The sequence below is a fragment of the Acipenser ruthenus genome, chromosome 4 (genome assembly GCF_902713425.1).
Source record: "Acipenser ruthenus chromosome 4, fAciRut3.2 maternal haplotype, whole genome shotgun sequence".
NCBI classification, from domain to species: domain Eukaryota; kingdom Metazoa; phylum Chordata; class Actinopteri; order Acipenseriformes; family Acipenseridae; genus Acipenser; species Acipenser ruthenus.
In genome coordinates this window covers 106,789,412-106,811,083 of record NC_081192.1, presented here as the reverse complement: position 1 = coordinate 106,811,083, position 21,672 = coordinate 106,789,412, and the positions used below count along the sequence as shown (strand labels likewise).

At 43.6% G+C, this 21,672-nt stretch overlaps 1 protein-coding gene across 1 annotated transcript; it reads right to left on the bottom strand.

The window, feature by feature from the left end:
• Positions 1 to 9,707: 9,707 nt before the first annotated feature.
• LOC117399336 (3-ketoacyl-CoA thiolase B, peroxisomal-like) lies at positions 9,708 to 21,586 on the bottom strand. The gene is made up of 12 exons (XM_059023382.1): positions 21,192 to 21,586; positions 19,346 to 19,439; positions 19,046 to 19,103; positions 18,089 to 18,168; positions 16,546 to 16,588; positions 15,998 to 16,096; positions 15,322 to 15,402; positions 14,667 to 14,857; positions 12,324 to 12,503; positions 11,207 to 11,262; positions 10,433 to 10,578; positions 9,708 to 9,965 (listed from the first exon to the last, which is right to left on the bottom strand). The coding sequence occupies exons 1-12, from the start codon at positions 21,363 to 21,365 to the stop codon at positions 9,872 to 9,874; spliced, it is 1,296 nt and encodes a 431-aa protein (XP_058879365.1). The 5' UTR covers positions 21,366 to 21,586; the 3' UTR covers positions 9,708 to 9,871.
• Between the last annotated feature and the right edge of the window lie 86 nt (positions 21,587 to 21,672).

Below are 21,672 nucleotides of genomic sequence, written 5' to 3'. Positions count from 1 at the left end.
ACACAAAACAAACAAACAAAAACCCTGCTCTCATTGAGCTCTCACTACACACATGCAGGTCCCTGTCTAACATGCAGGACAGCTGAGCTGTTTACACCAAAACAAAACACTTTAATACAACTGTTTGTAAAACCAAACGTAGGTTTTAAACAGGCCTTCACGACTTTCCATTGGGCTCTTCACTCAACAGCAACAGCCTCAAGCAGACTGACAGCTTCCCTTTTATACCTTGCACCTGGCTCGAATTTACAATAACTACCAGGTGCAGGTGATAATTAATAATTAAACAAAACAATAAATAATTAAATTAAACAAAAGTAATTACCTTGGCAGGGAGGCTTTAATTCTGTCCCTGCCATAAAACAAAACACTTTTATATTGCAGCCCCCCCGTCCTGCTGCATCCGTTCCAGTGTGTATTTGTCTTTTAGGTCTTGTTTCTCTCATCCTCATCTGATGTCTTTACGCAAACAATCACCATTGTATGTGACAACTGCCAAGTCAAAGATATTGCAGTCACAGGCAAAGTATGTTTGTTTTTAACAAATTGAATATCCCTCATTGTAGTCTGTGCAGAACCGGTAGGGCTTATATGAAAGCTTATTGTGAAAAAATCCAAGATCTGAACTCTATTTACAGAGGGGTCTTAAAATAATAATGAAAGTGAAATACAGTACAACCATCAACGATTACGTTTGTGCCATTCCTAATCAGCAAACTGTGATCTGGGCATTGATCTCTATGTGTGTTTCTGGCTTCATTCTTGATAGCATGTTAATCTGTTAACTAATAAACAGTGCATACCAATCATATGTTAGTTCCCAACCAGACCCACGCTGCTTCTGAGAGTTTTATTGCCTTTTCTTTTTTAAAAAATGGGGGTGAAATACAATTCCTATCGTTTTTTTAATGGGTAGATTGCTGTCTGTGCAATTATTATGACAGCCCCACAACAGTAGGGCAGTGTAAGTATATATATATATATATATATATATATATATATATATATATATATATATATATATACACTGTATGTTACTGTTACTGCCGCTAATGAGAAATTATAATAATTAAATTATTTTTCTGTGCGAGTATTCACCCCCTTGAGTCAATATTTGGCAGAGGTACCTTTGGCAGCAATTACAGCTATGAGTCTATTTGGATAAGTCTCTACCAGCTTTGCACATCTGGACACTGCAATTTTTGCCCATTCTTCTTTGCAAAATTGCTCAAGTTCCGTCAAGTTGATGGGGACCTTTGGTGAACAGCAATTTTCAACTCTTTCCACATATTCTCAATTGGATTGAGGTCCGGGCTTTAACTGCGCCGCTCCAGACATTGACCTTTTTGTTTTTAAGCCACTCCAGTGTGGCTTTGGCTGTATGTTTGGGGTCATTGTCCTGCTGGAAGATGAATCTTCTCCCAAGTCTCAGGTCTCTTGCAGACTTCAGCAGGTTTTCCTCCAGGATTTCTCTGTACTTTGCTGCATCCATTTTGCCCTCTATCTTCACAAACTTTCCAGGCCCTGACGCAGAGAAGCATCCCCATAGCATGATGCTGCCACCACCATGCTTCACGGTAGGGATGGTGTTCTCAGGATGATGTGCAGTGTTAGGCTTGCACCAAACATAGCGCTTAGCGTTGAGGCCAAAAAGCTCTATTTTGGTCTCATCAGACCATAGAATCTTCTTCCACTTGCTCTCAGAGTCTCCCACATCCTTTCTGGGAAACTCTAGCCGAGATCTGATGTGAGTTATTTCAACAATGGCATTCTTTTTGCCACTTTCCCATAAGGACCAGTTTTGTGAAGCACACGGGCTATTGTTGCCATATGTACAGTGTCTCCCACCTCAGCCGTGGAAGACTGTAACTCCTTTAGAATTGCCATAGGCCTCTTGGTAGCCCCCTGACTAGTGCCATTCTCGCCTGGATACCCAGTTTTTGAGGATGGCCTGTTTTAGACAGATTCACAGTTGTGCCATATTCTCTCCATTTCTTAATAATGGACTTTGCTGTGCTCCGGGGGATATTCAATGCCTTGGAAATGTTCTTATATCCTACCCCTGATTGGTGCTTTTGAAGAACCTTATGCCGGATTTGCTTTGAATGTTCCTTCGTCTTCATGATGTAGTTTTTGTTAGGAAATGTACTAACCAACTGTGGGACCTCCCAGAGACAGGTGTGTTTAACCTGAAATCATGTGAAACACCTTAATTGCACACAGGTGGACTCCATTCAACTAATTATGTGACTTCTAAAGACAATTGGTTGCACCAGAGCTTATTTAGGTGTGTCATAGCAAAGGGGGCGAATACTTATGCAATTAATTATTTTCTGTTTTATATTTGTAATTAATTTAGAACAATTTGTCGATTTTATTTTTCACTTTGACATTATGGACTTTTTTTGTGTTGATCAGTGGCAAAAACTCCTAATTAAATCCATTTTCATTCCATGTTGTAACACAATAAAATGTGGAAAAGTCCAAGGGGGGTGAATACTTTTGAGAGCCACTGTATAATCTCAAATTGTGTTATTGATAACAAATATTCTTAACAATGTTATTTAACAAAATTAGAAGTACACATAGGATTACCAAACGCAATCATTTTGATGTGTTTTTTTTATTTTTTATAAAAAATACAGTAAACGCAGGTAGATAGTACTGTCACCGCAGATGTAACGTCAGACAAAATACACAGACTGATTCTGAACTGCACACTCATAACAGACTGATTCTGAACTGCACACTCATAACAGACTGATTCTGAACTGCACACTCATAACAGACTGATTCTGAACTGCACACTCATAACAGACTGATTCTGAACTGCACACTCATAACAGACTGATTCTAAACTGCACACTCATAACAGACTGATTCTGAACTGCACACTCATAACAGACTGATTCTGAACTGCACACTCATAACAGACTGATTCTGAACTGCACACTCATAACAGACTGATTCTGAACTGCACACTCATAACAGACTGATTATGAACTGCACACTCATAACAGACTGATTCTAAACTGCACACTCATAACAGACTGATTCTGAACTGCACACTCATAACAGACTGATTCTAAACTGCACACTCATAACAGACTGATTCTGAACTGCACACTCATAACAGACTGATTCTGAACTGCATACTCATAACAGACTGATTCTAAACTGCACTGCTCATATGGGGTATTCTAATACATGTGCACACTGCTGAACTACAGAAGCAATGGGGTGTTCTAATACACGTGCACACTGCTGAACTACAGAAGCAATGGGGTGTTCTAATACATGTGCACACTGCTGAACTACAGAAGCAATGGGGTGTTCTAATACATGCGCACACTGCTGAACTACAGAAGCAATGGGGTGTTCTAATACATGTGCACACTGCTGAACTACAGAAGCAATGGGGTGTTCTAATACATGTGCACACTGCTGAACTACAGAAGCAATGGGGTGTTCTAATACATGTGCACACTGCTGAACTACAGAAGCAATGGGGTGTTCTAATACATGTGCACACTGCTGAACTACAGAAGCAATGGGGTGTTCTAATACATGTGCACACTGCTGAACTACAGAAGCAATGTAACATGTGGTGATTCTCACATGACTGCAGGGCAGAGCCTGGGGCAGTTTAGACACACACTTTATTGGATTATTTAATTCACCAGGATCTGATAAATGAACGAGATCAATACATTAGTTCATTTTTCATATCCTTACCTATTTGATCTTTAGGAATAGCAATATATTTAGTGAGTTAGATATCTGAGTGGGTTTAGAAATGGGTTTAGAAATGTTATGACATTATTTTCTTACCGTGGAAAACGGAGCAGGATGGCAAGAAACAGACTGGTGAGAATGTGACACCCATTAAAACTTACCACCTCTCAGTGTTGCACGCAATACCGGTTTGTAGTTAAAAGGTTGCATATTTCTTTCTCAGTCACCTAGCTGTTCAGGCTGACATCCAGAAGCCCCGGGTGTGCCTGCAAACCTGTGAGCTGGTGTTCAAAGAGATGTACATGGGCGTGCCAGTGTGGGGCACGGTGAATCTGCTGAACCAGACCATGCTGCCAGCCAAGTACTCCTGGGGAGAGGTGAAGCTCTGCAATCATAGAGGGTGCAGCCTTTTCTATTGCATGTGCCGCTGATGGTGTAAAAGATCATCATTGAGGTCACACCATTGCTATTTTTATAGTTCAAACTGGTTTTAATACCAAGTTTCATGACAAAACTAAAAGATATAAGAAAAAAGGGGAAGTGTAGCATACATCAGGGATGGGAATAAGACTCCTATTGCATAGCAGTTTCACCTATTCCAAGTTTTACTACAGGCTTGATAAGCCTCAATGTGTTTAGGTAACAAGCTCAGGGGCGTCTTATTAAACTCATTGCAAAACCAGGAATAGGAATAGATCAAACTGCTATGCAGTGGGAGTCTTCCATCCCTGCACAGAAGTAGGAATGTGGAGCCACCTCCACTGCATCCCCGTCGCAGGACATCCCCAACAGGGTAGAATTAAGATTCCTTTTTTCTGAAATAGATAAAAACACTCTTTTTAGGTTTGTGTGTGTCCTGTAAGAAAGCTATTAAAACTAAACCTGGTACAGCGCCCCGTCCTGTACATGACCTGTGATCACAGCATGCTTACAACACTGACTCCCGTCCTGTACATGAAATGTGATCACAGCATGCTTACAACACTGACTCCCGTCCTGTACATGACATGTGATCACAGCATGCTTACAACACTGACACCCGTCCTGTACATGACATGTGATCACAGCATGCTTACAACACTGACTCCCGTCCTGTACATGACATGTGATCACAGCATGCTTACAGCACTGACACCAGTCCTGTACATGACATGTGATCACAGCATGCTTACAACACTGACTCCCGTCCTGTACATGACATGTGATCACAGCATGCTTACAGCACTGACACCAGTCCTGTACATGACATGTGATCACAGCATGCTTACAACACTGACTCCCGTCCTGTACATGACATGTGATCACAGCATGCTTACAGCACTGACACCAGTCCTGTACATGACATGTGATCACAGCATGCTTACAACACTGACTCCCGTCCTGTACATGACATGTGATCACAGCATGCTTACAACACTGACTCCCGTCCTGTACATGACATGTGATCACAGCATGCTTACAACACTGACTCCCGTCCTGTACATGACATGTGATCACAGCATGCTTACAGCACTGACACCAGTCCTGTACATGACATGTGATCACAGCATGCTTACAACACTGACTCCCGTCCTGTACATGACATGTGATCACAGCATGCTTACAACACTGACACCCGTCCTGTACATGACATGTGATCACAGCATGCTTACAACACTGACTCCCGTCCTGTACATGACATGTGATCACAGCATGCTTACAACACTGACACCCGTCCTGTACATGACATGTGATCACAGCATGCTTACAACACTGACTCCCGTCCTGTACATGACATGTGATCACAGCATGCTTACAACACTGACACCCGTCCTGTACATTACATGTGATCACAGCATGCTTACAACACTGACACCCGTCCTGTACATGACATGTGATCACAGCATGCTTACAACACTGACTCCCGTCCTGTACATGACATGTGATCACAGCATGCTTACAACACTGACACCCGTCCTGTACATGACATGTGATCACAGCATGCTTACAACACTGACTCCCGTCCTGTACATGACATGTGATCACAGCATGCTTACAACACTGACTCCTGTCCTGTACATGACATGTGATCACAGCATGCTTACAGCACTGACACCAGTCCTGTACATTACATGTGATCACAGCATGCTTACAACACTGACACCCGTCCTGTACATGACATGTGATCACAGCATGCTTACAACACTGACACCCGTCCTGTACATGACATGTGATCACAGCATGCTTACAACACTGACACCCGTCCTGTACATGACATGTGATCACAGCATGCTTACAACACTGACACCCGTCCTGTACATGACATGTGATCACAGCATGCTTAGAACACTGACACGCCTGCCTTTCTTCTGCAGAATGAACTGACAGACACTGCTCTCTTGTGTTCAGTGACCAGCATGGAGATTTTTGCAAAAGCCAGCGGTCTCCACGTCACGTTCTCTGTACCATGTGACAGGTAACATTTGATTTGGATGTAGTGTGTATGATCAGAATTATCTTTCTGTACAGTATTTGTGTACACTGTCCTATCCACTTCAGATTTCAGTTCCATTCTCTAGCCCTAGTGTAACCTCCTGGGACAGAGTTCTGTAAATTCCATCGCATATTTAGATTTCCTATATACTTGTGTTTCATTGGCTTGAGGTCTCTTCTTGTAATTCTAAGAATGCACCTCTTCATTTTCCACGCATTACAAGGCTGTTCCCTGAAACAGTAATCTTTTCACTGTCTTTTAAAGGCCAGTCCACAACAGGTTTAAACAGGTCAAATGGAGTACTTAGGCACTCCAATTAAATAATACAGTACCTAGCTTTAACAAAGACATGGACTGGAAGAGACTGGCATAGTGTTTGTCAAGCCTAATAATTTTAAAGATATGGAGGAGTTATGGGTGAATAGATTAATAGAATTTTCTTTTTGCAGTTAGATTTTTTAATAAGGTTTTGATGTGTAATCTACATTAAAGTTATAATGCAAGTCCACTGATCCGATAAATAGTAAACAACAATTGTGCAAAGCAAGGCTTGCTCCTAAAGTATATATCTTTGCCAGTTGTATTGTACAGTACTGGTATATGGTACAGTGCAGTACATTGTGTGTAAAAACCTCTACTTTTACACAGCCCTGAACAGGAGTGGCAGGATCCTTCTAAACTGCTGTTAGATTTTGGAGCACAGCTGCTAACCAGCAAGGTGAAACGGCAGCTGATAATCACGAACCACACAGCGATCCCCGCCCCATTCTCAGTGGAGGCAGAGTATTTCTGAGGGCGCCTCCCCTCCCCTGCGGCAGACTCAGCCAGGAGCTCCCGCGCTGCACTCCGGTAAGATACTTGTACTGTAACTAGATAAGCCAGCCCACTGCCTCTCTGCTTGCAACACATTTATATCACTACCACTGTCAGAGCACAAGCCCTCGTCCTCTTTTATCAAAGCTGTTTACTCTGGGGTACAATCAGTAATGTTCCAACACCTGTAAGAAACCATTTAGGTGGACTTCATAAACCCTGCAGTGACCCTTCTGGGTGCTTTCTTAGTACTGTTGTAAGCAAGCACCTTTTATTTTGCTCTCCCAAAATAATGGAAAGCTTTTGGTAAATCTATGCCTGTGCAAAGCCCACTGCATTTCAACAAAGCAAGGCTCTACCACAAGTACCGGTCTGTTTCTATTGGTCTGTAATTGCAGTCCAGACCCGATTGTATGTTCAGAGTTTCATGTTTAGCAGACAGTGTTGGAGAACACTCAGATAAGCATGTACTGATCGTGTGTGCTACAATGAGTATTGATTATCTTCTCTGAACACTCAGATAAGCATGTACTGATCGTGTGAGCTACAATGAGTATTGATTATCTTCTCTGAACACTCAGATAAGCATGTACTGATCGTGTGAGCTACAATGAGTATTGATCATCTTCTCTGAACACTCATAAGAACATAAGAACATAAAGTTTACAAACGAGAGGAGGCCATTCAGCCCATCTTGCTCGTTTGGTTGTTAGTAGATTAATCCCAGAATCTCATCAAGCAGCGTCTTGAAGGATCCCAGGGTGTCAGCTTCAACAACATTACTGGGGAGTTGGTTCCAGACCCTCACAATTCTCTGTGTAAAAAAGTGCCTCATGTTTTCTGTTCTGAATGCCCCTTTATCTAATCTCCATTTGTGATCCCTGGTCCTTGTTTCTTTTTTCAGACCCTCACAATTCTCTGTGTAAAAAAGTGCCTCCTATTTTCTGTTCTGAATGCCCCTTTATCTAATCTCCATTTGTGACCCCTGGTCCTTGTTTCTTTTTTCAGGTCAAAGAAGTCCCCTGGGTCAACACTGTCTATACCTTTTAGGATTTTGAATGTTTGAATCAGATCGCCGCGTAGTCTTCTTTGTTGAAGACTGAATAGATTCAATTCTTTTAGTCTGTCTGCATACGACATGCCTTTTAAACCTGGTTAATTCTGGTTGCTCTTCTTTGCACTCTTTCTAGAGCAGCAATATCCTTTTTGTAACAAGGTGACCAGAACTGAACACAATATTCTAGATGAGGTCTTACTATTGCATTGTAAAGTTTTAACATTACTTCCCTTGATTTAAATTAAACACTTTTCACAATATATCCGAGCATCTTGTTGGTCTTTTTTATAGCTTCCCCACATTGTGTAGGTGAAGACATTTCTGAGTTAACATAAACGCCTAAGTCTTTTTCATAGATTCCTTCTTCAATTTCAGTATCTTCCATATGATATTTATAATGCACATTTTTATTGCCTGCATGCAGTACCTTACACTTTTCTGTATTAAATGTAATTTGCCATGTGTCTGCCCAGTTCTGAATGCTGTCTAGATCATTTTGAATGACCTTTGCTGCTGCAACAGTGTTTGCCACTCCTCCTATTTTTGTGTCGTCTGCAAATTTAACAAGTTTGCTTACTATACCAGAATCTAAATCATTAATGTAGATTAGGAATAGCAGAGGACCTAATACTGATCCCTGTGGTACACCACTGGTTACCTCGCTCCATTTTGAGGTTTCTCCTCTAATCAGTACTTTCTGTTTTCTACCTGTTAACCACTCCTTAATCCATGTGCATGCATTTCCTTGAATCCCTACTGCGTTCAGTTTGAGGATTAATCTTTTATGCGGAACTTTGTCAAAAGCTTTCTGGAAATCTAAATAGACCATGTCGTATGCTTTGCAATTATCCATTGTCAATGTTGCATCCTCAAAAAAAGTCAAGCAGGTTAGTTAGACACGATCTCCCTTTCCTAAAACCATGCTGACTGTCTCCCAGGATATTGTTACCATATAGGTAATTTTCCATTTTGGATCTTCTTATAGTTTCCATAAGTTTACATATAATAGAAGTCAGGCTTATTGGTCTGTAGTTACCTGGTTCGGTTTTGTCTCCCTTTTTGTGGATCGGTATTATGTTTGCTATTTTCCAGTCTGTCGGTACAACCCCTGTGTCAAGAGACTGTTGCATGATCTTGGTTAGCGGTTTGTAAATAACTTCTTTCATTTCTTTGAGTACTATTGGGAGGATCTCATCCAGCCCAGGGGATTTGTTTATTTTAAGAGCTCCTAGTCCCTCTAACACTTCTGTCTCTGTTATGCTAAAGTTATTTAAAATTACATAGGAACAGGTGGACATGTGGGGCATGTGTCCTCCTTTGTAATATAATGCTACAGAGAGGAATTCACCGCAGTTCAATTTCAATGGGACCCTAATTAATAACCACACCCCTGTGAATACCTGATTGAAGGTGCTATTTTAGTGACAGCTACAGTAGGTGCAATTCATTCTTCTCTCTGTCTGTTACTGTTACAATTGAAGAGTTTTTTAATTGAACATTTATACTTTACAATTCAGTTCTGTGACTTCTTTCTGATGAGTGATTCAAATATCCATTAAACTTTATTTGTACTTTATACATGGTGTTATTATTGTTTGCAGTTGCAAATGAAATTCAGTTGGCAGTAACTAAACAATCGCAACATCTCAAATTTATTATTCATTAGTACAGATATTGTTACAAAGGACAAACAATAACAATTCAATCAATTATACCAACCAACACCCGCTTCAAATCTCCATTGCTACAAAGTGCTATTGGTCCCGTTAGTTAGAAAGTGTTTGCACTCTGAACTATACTTTCTGAAGATTTGATTGGCCTGGGTATTCAAAGACTGCAGCGGCCCCCATTCCAGTTCCGATACACATGGACACAACACCATAGGCTCTGAAAAGAAAGACAAGTTACTTGTTTTTTCTGTGTTTCATTTTACTGCCTTCAATGAACTGAATCTCATCTGTCATGCAAGTATTGAGGAACAGAGAAAGAGAAGCAGCATTGCAGGAGGGAGAAAGATATGGCTACACTTCATGCATACGAGAGGAATTCTCCTTCTCCTAGCGAGTGCTCTTAAGTAAAAAAGTTCAAATGCATTCCACAGGTGATTTCTGATGCGTGAATTTAAAAAATCGAAACAAGAAGGATTTAAAAAAAATAAATAAATAAAACATTGCTGCGATATAAACAACTCCAGGATCCATCAAAGTTAAAGCAACACATTTCTCGTAAATACTGTTCTGTAGCATTTCAGATCAAGTTGTCAAAGTATAAATGATTGGAAAGGCGTTGCATTAACCTGCCCTGTATGTGCTCCTGTGATCGGAGTGCCTGTAATAGTACTCTTTTCACCTCACCTTCTGCCCCTGCGTTTGAGCTCATTGAGCAGCGTGACCACCTGTCGAGCCCCAGTGCAGCCCAGGGGGTGCCCCAGGGCAATGGCCCCTCCGCTGGGGTTCAGCTTGTCCAGAGGGATCCCCAGCTTCTCCACACAATACAGGGCCTGCAGCAGAGAATAGAGCTAGCGCCCTGCTATATCCCCTGCAGTCACTGCGTGTATCACTGTACCATCTTACATTTCATATTGATACATCTTTATTATTATTATTATTATTTATTTCTTAGCAGACGCCCTTATCCAGGGTGACTTACAATCGTAAGCGAATACATTTCAAGTGTTACAATACAAGTAATACAATAAGAGCAAGAAATACAATAACTTTTGTTCAAGTGTGACAAACCACAATTCAATAATACAGCAGATAATGCATCTCTTGTTTTTTTGGCAGGGCAACTTCTCAAACTCCATAGAGTTCACACAAACTGTTTTCAGATTTCTAAAAAATTTGAATTAGCGACAACCCCACAGAACGTCCTGTGAAACCTCCTGGTGTCGACTGGACTGACGCCGGGTAAAGAAATCCTGGAGCATGGTTCTGTGCAAGGCCTGAATGATCCTTCGCTTCTACTTTATTACCTGCTTGGAATGATGTGTTGTACATGTGGAGTATCAGTAAGGGGGAGCTGCTCGTCAGGGATTGCTCAAAGGCACTATAGAAGTTCCTGTCCTTTCCTGACTTCCAACACTTTAATGAGTGGGGTATGATGAATTTGTAAAGAACTGCACTCACCTGACTGGCAAAAGCCTCATTAATTTCAAATACATCAATATCATCCACTGTTAGACCTGAGGGAAACGGAGAGCTTTATGATTAACCAATCAAGAGTGCGCCAACCATATTTACTATCATCATAAGACAGCATGGCCTTGTCCAATAATACAGCCAAGTGAATATATGTACTGGAGAGATGCCCAGTGTGCATTGAGATGTATTGTAGAGATGACCAGTGTGCAATGAGATGTACTGGAGAGATGCCCAGTGTGCATTGAGATGTATTGTAGAGATGACCAGTGTGCACTGAGATGTATTTGAGAGATGACCAGTGTGCACTGAGATGTATTGGAGAGATGCCCAGTGTGCACTGAGATGTATTGTAGAGATGCCCAGTGTGCACTGAGATGTATTGGAGAGATGCCCAGTGTGCATTGAGATGTATTGTAGAGATGACCAGTGTGCACTGAGATGTATTGGAGAGATGCCCAGTGTGCACTGAGATGTATTGGAGAGATGCCCAGTGTGCACTGAGATGTATTGGAGAGATGCCCAGTGTGCACTGATATGTATTGTAGAGATGACCAGTGTGCACTGAGATGTATTGTAGAGATGCCCAGTGTGCACTGAGATGTATTGGAGAGATGCCCAGTGTGCATTGAGATGTATTGTAGAGATGACCAGTGTGCACTGATATGTATTGTAGAGATGACCAGTGTGCACTGAGATGTATTGTAGAGATGCCCAGTGTGCACTGAGATGTATTGGAGAGATGCCCAGTGTGCACTGATATGTATTGTAGAGATGACCAGTGTGCACTGAGATGTATTGTAGAGATGCCCAGTGTGCACTGAGATGTACTGGAGAGATGCCCAGTGTGCACTGAGATGTATTGTAGAGATGACCAGTGTGCACTGATATGTATTGTAGAGATGACCAGTGTGCACTGATATGTATTGGAGAGATGCCCAGTGTGCATTGAGATGTATTGCAGAGATGCTCTCCCTCCTGCATTTTATTGACTCTTATTTTGAGGGAGTTCTAAGAAGCTGTTTGAATTCCAACCCTGCCTCCTCCCCCCAGGGATCCTGAAGTCATTCTGCTCTGGATTCTGTGAAAGCTTGGCTGGACTCACCTGCTTGCTGCAGTGCGATGGGGATGGCGTAGGCTGGCCCGATTCCCATGACATCGGGGGGCACCCCCACAACAGCGCTGGCTCTCAGCACCCCCAGCACCGGCAGACCCAGCTGCTGAGCCGCGGAGCGCCTGGCCACCAGCACAGCCGCCGCGCCATCGCTCACCTGGCTGGCATTACCTGGAGGCAGAGACACAACACTACATAGCAGCATGCTCACACTGCACCCCTGTACCTGCAGTCTAGTCTGTGTAGTACATTGTGCTGTATGGACAGGAGCATGCCCACGCTGCACCCCTGTACCTGCAGTCTAGTCTGCGTAGTACATTGTGCTGTATGGACAGGAGCATGCCCACGCTGCACCCCTGTACCTGCAGTCTGGTCTGTGTAGTACATTGTGCTGTATGGACAGGAGCATGCCCACGCTGCACCCCTGTACCTGCAGTCTGGTCTGTGTAGTACATTGTGCTGTATGGACAGGAGCATGCCCACGCTGCATCCACGTACCTGCAGTCTGGTCTGTGTAGTACATTGTGCTGTATGGACAGGAGCATGCCCACGCTGCACCCCTGTACCTGCAGTCTAGTCTGTGTAGTACATTGTGCTATATGGACAGGAGCATGCCCACGCTGCACCCCTGTACCTGCAGTCTAGTCTGTGTAGTACATTGTGCTGTATGGACAGGAGCATGCCCACGCTGCATCCACGTACCTGCAGTCTAGTCTGTGTAGTACATTGTGCTGTATGGACAGGAGCATGCCCACCCTGCACCCCTGTACCTGCAGTCTAGTCTGTGTAGTACATTGTGCTGTATGGACAGGAGCATGCCCACGCTGCATCCACGTACCTGCAGTCTAGTCTGTGTAGTACATTGTGCTGTATGGACAGGAGCATGCCCACGCTGCACCCCTGTACCTGCAGTCTAGTCTGTGTAGTACATTGTGCTGTATGGACAGGAGCATGCCCACGCTGCACCCCTGTACCTGCAGTCTAGTCTGTGTAGTACATTGTGCTGTATGGACAGGAGCATGCCCACGCTGCATCCACGTACCTGCAGTCTAGTCTGTGTAGTACATTGTGCTGTATGGACAGGAGCATGCCCACGCTGCATCCACGTACCTGCAGTCTAGTCTGTGTAGTACATTGTGCTGTATGGACAGGAGCATGCCCACGCTGCACCCCTGTACCTGCAGTCTGGTCTGTGTAGTACATTGTGCTGTATGGACAGGAGCATGCCCACGCTGCACCCCTGTACCTGCAGTCTGGTCTGTGTAGTACATTGTGCTGTATGGACAGGAGCATGCCCACGCTGCACCCCTGTACCTGCAGTCTGGTCTGTGTAGTACATTGTGCTGTATGGACAGGAGCATGCCCACGCTGCACCCCTGTACCTGCAGTCTGGTCTGTGTAGTGCATTGTGCTGTATGGACAGGAGCATGCCCACGCTGCACCCCTGTACCTGCAGTCTAGTCTGTGTAGTACATTGTGCTGTATGGACAGGAGCATGCCCACGCTGCACCCCTGTACCTGCAGTCTGGTCTGTGTAGTACATTGTGCTGTATGGACAGGAGCATACCCACGCTGCACCCCTGTACCTGCAGTCTGGTCTGTGTAGTACATTGTGCTGTATGGACAGGAGCATGCCCACGCTGCACCCCTGTACCTGCAGTCTGGTCTGTGTAGTACATTGTGCTGTATGGACAGGAGCATACCCACGCTGCATCCACGTACCTGCAGTCTGGTCTGTGTAGTACATTGTGCTGTATGGACAGGAGCATGCCCACGCTGCACCCCTGTACCTGCAGTCTAGTCTGTGTAGTACATTGTGCTGTATGGACAGGAGCATACCCACGCTGCATCCACGTACCTGCAGTCTAGTCTGTGTAGTACATTGTGCTCTATGGACAGGAGCATGCCCACGCTGCACCCCTGTACCTGCAGTCTAGTCTGTGTAGTACATTGTGCTATATGGACAGGAGCATGCCCACGCTGCACCCCTGTACCTGCAGTCTAGTCTGTGTAGTACATTGTGCTATATGGACAGGAGCATGCCCACGCTGCATCCACGTACCTGCAGTCTAGTCTGTGTAGTACATTGTGCTGTATGGACAGGAGCATGCCCACGCTGCACCCCTGTACCTGCAGTCTGGTCTGTGTAGTACATTGTGCTGTATGGACAGGAGCATGCCCACGCTGCACCCCTGTACCTGCAGTCTGGTCTGTGTAGTACATTGTGCTGTATGGACAGGAGCATGCTCACACTGCACCCCTGTACCTGCAGTCTAGTCTGTGTAGTACATTGTGCTATATGGACAGGAGCATACCCACGCTGCATCCACGTACCTGCAGTCGTGCTGCCGTTCTCCTTGAAGGCAGGTCTGAGTTTGGCCAGTCCTTCAAGCGTTGTTCCTGCCCTGATCCCATCGTCCTGCGTCACTGTTATCCTCGTCTCGTTCCCTTCGCTGTCCACAAACTTGGTGCTCACCGGAACGATCTCCTGCGCGAACAGACCCAGCTTCTGAGCTTTCTCTGCTCTGCAACGCAGGGGTGGACAGAAGAAAATAAAGAACGCTTCCATTTTCTATATAAGGAGCAATCACATACCCAACTTAGTGGGATTTGTAGAGACATATTTGCCAGTCGTTCCGAGGAGAGTGCAGAGAAATATCATTACTTTCCCCGATATACATATTTTGCTACCACTAGGTGGCACTTCATCAAAATAGCATTTATAACACAGTATCGCAAGTTCATTGTCTCTGCAAGTATTTAAAAAAAAAAAAAACACAATCAACTGATTACTTTTTCATTTAAAAAAATGTTTGGTAAGCCATCCATGCAGACTTTAAGTAAAAATATTCTTTAAATAAGCTGTGAATTAGTGTTTAGCCACAGACTACATTCACTGGGTTTCAATACGGTGATTACTGAATTATGGTTTTCACTCAAAAGGCATCGACAGGGAGCACATTTCATAGCATTATAGATAATTGATTACTTCTGTTGAGAAGACACAGCGAAGGCATCCTGTTTCTGCCTGGAAACGCCAAACCTCTCTGCCACGTTCTCCGATGTGATTCTACAAGAGAAGAAAGTTTCAGCCCGAGATAGTAAACCTTTCTTTATTGAATTTGGCAGAGGCCTTTATCCAAACCTTGTAGCTTGAAGAGTGACACTGTTTAACCCAGGCAGATGTGACAGAGCAGCCCTCTGAAAGAATACCATCAAACAAAAGCAAAAGGCTAGCAGCTGTAATTTCTTTGGTACAAATTAATTTACTGTTGCGACTGCGTGTCTGTGCGAGTGTGTGTCGTGTGTGCGTCTCTCAGCGCGTCTGTGCGAGTGTGTCGTGTGTGCGACTCTCAGCGCGTCTGTGCGAGTGTGTGTCGTGTGTGTGTGTGTGTGTGTGTGTGTGTGTGTGAGACAAACCAGTAAGTCCATTACCCTTTATAATTGAGAGAGTAGTATTATACATTGGGAAAGCTCTCAAAGCCCTTTCCAGCTACATTGCAAACATGACCTCAGTAAGACATCCTGACCCTAATAAAACACCCCAACGGTGTGCCTCTCAGTGTGCCTCTCAGCGTGCTCATGTGTCCACCACACCAGGGGGCGTGCGGTCAACACAGCTTCGACTACTGCAGGTACCTCGTGCTGCATTAGGAAACTCTTACCCCATAGGAATGAGACAGTCCCGGGCCTTCTCGTTATCCATGAGTCTGGAGCTCACATCACCAGGGTTCCCCGGGGAACGCAGGGACATGCTCTCCACCCTGCAATTCACAACACGCTGCTATTAACGTGTGTAAAACTGTGCTCCCTGTCGGAGCTCATGGGAGTCACAGACACACAAACAGTATTATTATTATTACTACTGTATTATGATGATTATTAGCACATTCATTAAAACCTGTAATTGCAATCCTAATGGCTCACACAGACCAAAAAGGTTTGTGCTTTTACCCACAAAAATCCATACTGAAAACTGCTTCCCTCTGATGCCTAGAGCTCAGAACCGCATTCAAGTACGGAAATCTCCCTCTTAAATACAGCGCACAAAATGTACTCAAATAAAATCAAGGAATCACTGGAGTTAATAAAGAGAATAATTCAAAATAAAAATAAGGGAAAAAAAGTGACCCAGAACAGGGAGTAATGCCCTCAACTTCAGGCTGTCTGACAGTATATCATTGTTTTATAACAAAAATAGCTATTAACTTACCCACAGGCTAGGCCAATGTCATAAGAACCATTTCTGATGCTACCTGAAATTATAAAACACATTCTACTGGCAAATATACATACAGTACACCTACGAACATTAAATAATGTGCACAGACACATATACATACGGTACACATACAAACAGTTGAAATACTGTGCACAAAGACATATACAAATAAATGCTTTATGATGGTTTGCTGCTTTTTCATTAAATCTGTTTAAAAAAAAAAAAAATCTTTTAATAGTTGTATATATTTTGGACCAACAATTCCCATTTCTATAGCGCCTTTCATCACAAGGACCCCAAAGCGCTTCACAGCCACACAAGAACAATTCAACCATTACATTCCAAACAGGCCAATACAGAATTTGACAGAACAGAAATTAAAAAAGAGATACATAATCTGGTTTTAAAAAAGTTAGTTGAGCACAGCAATACTGACCTGCAGCCCTGAAGAGTACATTCTGTTCACAGTGTATATCGATGCACAGCAATACTGACCTGCAGCCCTGAAGAGTACATTCTGTTCACAGTGTATATCGATGCACAGCAATACTGACCTGCAACACTGAACAGAGCCTGCAGCCCTGAAGAGCACATTCTGTTCACAGTGTATATCTATGCACAGCAATACTGACCTGAAACATTGAACAGAGCCTGCAGCCCTGAAGAGTACATTCTGTTCACAGTGTATATCGATGCACAGCAATACTGACCTGAAACATTGAACAGAGCCTGCAGCCCTGAAGAGCACATTCTGTTCACAGTGTATATCTATGCACAGCAATACTGACCTGCAGCCCTGAAGAGCACATTCTGTTCACAGTGTATATCGATGCACAGCAATACTGACCTGCAACCCTGAAGAGCACATTCTGTTCACAGTGTATATCGATGCACAGCAATACTGACCTGCAGCCCTGAAGAGCACATTCTGTTCACAGTGTATATCGATGCACAGCAATACTGACCTGCAACATTGAACAGAGCCTGCAGCCCTGAAGAGCACATTCTGTTCACAGTGTATATCGATGCACAGCAATACTGACCTGCAGCCCTGAAGAGCACATTCTGTTCACAGTGTATATCGATGCACAGCAATACTGACCTGCAGCCCTGAAGAGCACATTCTGTTCACAGTGTATATCGATGCACAGCAATACTGAGCTGCAACACTGAACAGAGCCTGCAGCCCTGAAGAGCACATTCTGTTCACAGTGTATATCGATGCACAGCAATACTGACCTGCAGCCCTGAAGAGCACATTCTGTTCACAGTGTATATCGATGCACAACAATACTGAGCTGCAACACTGAAGAGCACATTCTGTTCACAGTGTATATCGATGCACAGCAATACTGACCTGCAGCCCTGAAGAGCACATTCTGTTCACAGTGTATATCGATGCACAGCAATACTGACCTGCAGCCCTGAAGAGCACATTCTGTTCACAGTGTATATCGATGCACAGCAATACTGACCTGCAGCCCTGAAGAGCACATTCTGTTCACAGTGTATATCGATGCACAGCAATACTGACCTGCAACATTGAACAGAGCCTGCAGCCCTGAAGAGCACATTCTGTTCACAGTGTATATCGGCACAGACTCGGGGATCCCACTGCAAGGCACATAAACTGCTGTTAACAAGGGACTGGCAGCCCAGTCTGCTTGTATGTTTGCTTCTACAGTGGGCTAGCTCATCAACTATCACCCTAAAGTCCCTTTCACACGGGCACGCCTACCCGGATCCGGAGCCAGGTCATGGCTAACCGGGTCACAGTCCTGCGTTGTGTGAAACCACGCACCTCAGGATGTGGGTTGACACGCTTTGACCCGGGTTGAGCTAGACGAAATGCTTGAACATTTATGTTTAGCCATATTTTTGTTGATTGAGACACACCATGAGCCAGATTGCAGCAGGGATGTGGAAACATTTGCTCTAATCAACATTTGGGCCGACGGTTCAATCCAGAGAAGCTTGGAAGGAAGCATCAGTAACAAGCTGCTTCCAGGGCACTGATACGCGCATTGTGTACTTGCGTCTGTCACCCAGGTGAACCCTGCTTTATCAAAAGCAGTGTGAAATCACGTATCCGACCTCCATGACACCGGGTCCTGCCCGGGTAGGTTCTAATCCGGGTAGATCATGCCAGTGTGAAAGGGGCTTAAGATTGTTATCAGTATCCCAACCACACATGATGGGGAAAATAAACTAAGCACATGAAACAAGACCTTTTATCACATGTGTTCACCAAGCAAAGGAATACTGTACATGAACCCCACCATGACAAAGAGTGAAATATTATGAATTGTAGGGTTAGTTATACACCCTGGTTTTGCGGTTAGTTTAGTAAGACACACCTGAGCTTGTTACCTATGCACTGTGGCTAATCAAGCCTGTATTAAAGGCTGGAATGGGCGACACTGCTCTGCAATAGGAGTCTAATTGCCATCTCTGCCTCAGTGTCACATTAATACACTGCAAAACAATTTACCTTAAAAACTGAGCCACTCGCACCATGAGGGCCCCAGCTCCAGGCTGCAGCACATTTCCTTCAGAAGCAAGACAAACAGATTAAAGACCCTTCAGCTAATGAAGCAGACAAGACGACTTCCCCTGAAACCCTGGAACCCTGTTCAAAGGAGAGCCAGCATTCTGGTTTGCAGCCAGTCACCCAATGAAAGGGAATGCTTTTGATTGATTGGACTGATTGTAGCTAGAACTATGTGGCTCGTCTTTTTGAATTAGAATTATTATTGCTACACTCCTGGTTTGTTTAAATGGGTTTCATTACCCACACAGATGTCTCCCAGTCTGGCTGGACTCAGGTTGACGTCGTTCAGGACAGCGGTCATCACAGCGCTCAGTAGCTCATCAGGTGTGGTGTCCTGAACACAACAGAGTGAAGTCAGTACCAGGGTCAATTCCAACTCCTTTTAAAATCCATTCCCATTCCCTTTAAATCAATTCCAGAATATCACTCATCAAAACTGCAATCAGCACTATTCTGTTTCAATGAGCTTTTCACACTGGCAACAAATTACTTACACTGAAGTCGCTGTTAGTCAGTTAAGCTGGCTTCAAAGGAAAGCAGTTGAACAATTATGATGTCTCTAAAATATCAATTCCAGTTCCAAGTCCTTCAAAGGAACTGGAATTGCAATTGGAATTGGAATTGATTTTAAAAAGGAATTGGGATTGATTTTAAAAATGAATGGGGAATTGAAAAACAGGATGGATCCCACCCTGCTTAAAGCACTCTTGTCAGAGTGGCTGAAATCTGTTAAGAGCCAAGGTTCAGGGCCCTTGTGCGCTTGGAGTTCATGGGGAATGGGTACAAGCTGCAGCCGGGGCCAGCACATTCCTACCCGGACAGGGCACCTTCATTAAAACACAATGACACAGGGCACATACCAGTCAAATACTCTAACTGACCCCCATAATTATCAAAAAGAATTACTCTTGAATCACCTATGGTTTTTTGTACTGTAATATAAAATAAATAAATAAATAAATTACATACATACATTTTAAAAACCTATATTAGCAGTTATTCAGCTTAAACACACACACACACACAGGACTACAGGGAGCAGCGATACTTTGGGGAAGCAGGTTTTAAGACGGCCTGGCTTGTTGTAGTGCCCCATCTAGACACTCCAGTCTTAGCATTTTTGTTAACTGAAAAAGTAATTATATAATTATATATATATATATATAAATTCAACGCTTCTCACAATATATCCGAGCATCTTGTTGGCCTTTTTTATAGCTTCCCCACATTGTCTAATATGAAGACATTTCTGAGTCAACATAAACTCCAAGGTCTTTTTCATAGATTCCTTCTTCAATTTCAGTATCTCCCATATGATATTTATAATGCACATTTTTATTGTCTTGGTCATTTACACAGTTCTGAGTTAATAGACTGCCCGTGTCAGAGGAATCAGAAGGACAAGTCATGAAACTAAAGAAATATAAAAATATTAACAAATAATAATAATAATAATAATAATAATAATAATAATAATTCAAGAAACCTCTCCTGTTTACCATGCCCATGTGCACTGCTTGCAGGGTGCAGTGTATCGCTGTTAACACGACAGCCCAGGGAACACGAAGCTATACTGTCTGGCTTGGCACACCAGGGAAGACTTGGGGCTTGATACAGCAAGGTTCCCTCAAACGAGGTCTCCCGGTGTCCTGGAACCAGGTTTCAAGCGCCTGGTCCTCAGGAAGTCGCTTCGTGTTCCCTTAGCATTCCAGTCTAGTTTGGAAGATGTGACCGAGTACCAGCGTAAGGAGTAACTTTATGGGGGTCGTTTTACTGCACAAATTCATTAACATAAATACATTACATTTCTCTCGTCGTATATAGGGACGCCTAGTCCACCACAAAACCACAAAGAGGAAATTCAACGAAAGTAAACAGACTGTGCCACAATACACCTGCAGTGTTACGGTCGGCTTGCCACCTCCCCGGTACAGTAACCGGGACCTCCGAATGACTAGTAGTGTGCCTACATTGCAGTAATTGTATCCTGCTTTACCAAACGTGCTCAATGTATGGCAGTGGCATTAGTGAAAACAGAGACAGGTGCAGCCCTATACCGCAGTTAGACACGCGTAACGATATGTACCTTAAATGCTCCTCTTTTCGCTTTCCCAATCGCGGTCCTCAGTCCGTGCACCACGACAATATCATCCGGACTCGCTCGGGGGAAAGACTTGCATTCAGCCCTCTGCACTGAATTCGGTCTGGCCGCTGCTGGACATTGAGTCAGGTGTCCAAAAACGATCTTAGCCCGGTGCATTCTACTATTTATATTAACCTATAGTAATTTACTGAAGACTGAATATACAGATCGGGGAAAAGGGGGTTAGAATTCTCTTTCAATAAAACACAGGCGTGCTCTGTTTGCGCTGTTTACTTTGCTTGAACTTGGGGTTGATGAACTTTGTTACAAATTGTGCCCCAGGTTTGTAGTCTTGCGTGGAACAGCTGATACGCTAATGGATACGGAAAGCACAAACAGACAATTTTGCTCAGTAGACTATTTGACTTGTCAGTTGTAAATGCTGTATTGTTTCGCAAGCGCCCTCTAGAGGAGACAAATATTA

Bases quoted from the DNA above. Each gene is read 5' to 3' on its own strand.
- LOC117399336 (XM_059023382.1), bottom strand. From the start codon at position 21,365: ATGCACCGGGCTAAGATCGTTTTTGGACACCTGACTCAATGTCCAGCA. The intron at 19,440-21,191 runs GTACATATCGTT...TGTTGTGTTCAG, and splicing joins CGAAAAGAGGAGCATTTAAG to GACACCACACCTGATGAGCT. The intron at 11,263-12,323 runs GTGAGTCCAGCC...CGTTTCCCTCAG, and splicing joins CATCGCACTGCAGCAAGCAG to GTCTAACAGTGGATGATATT.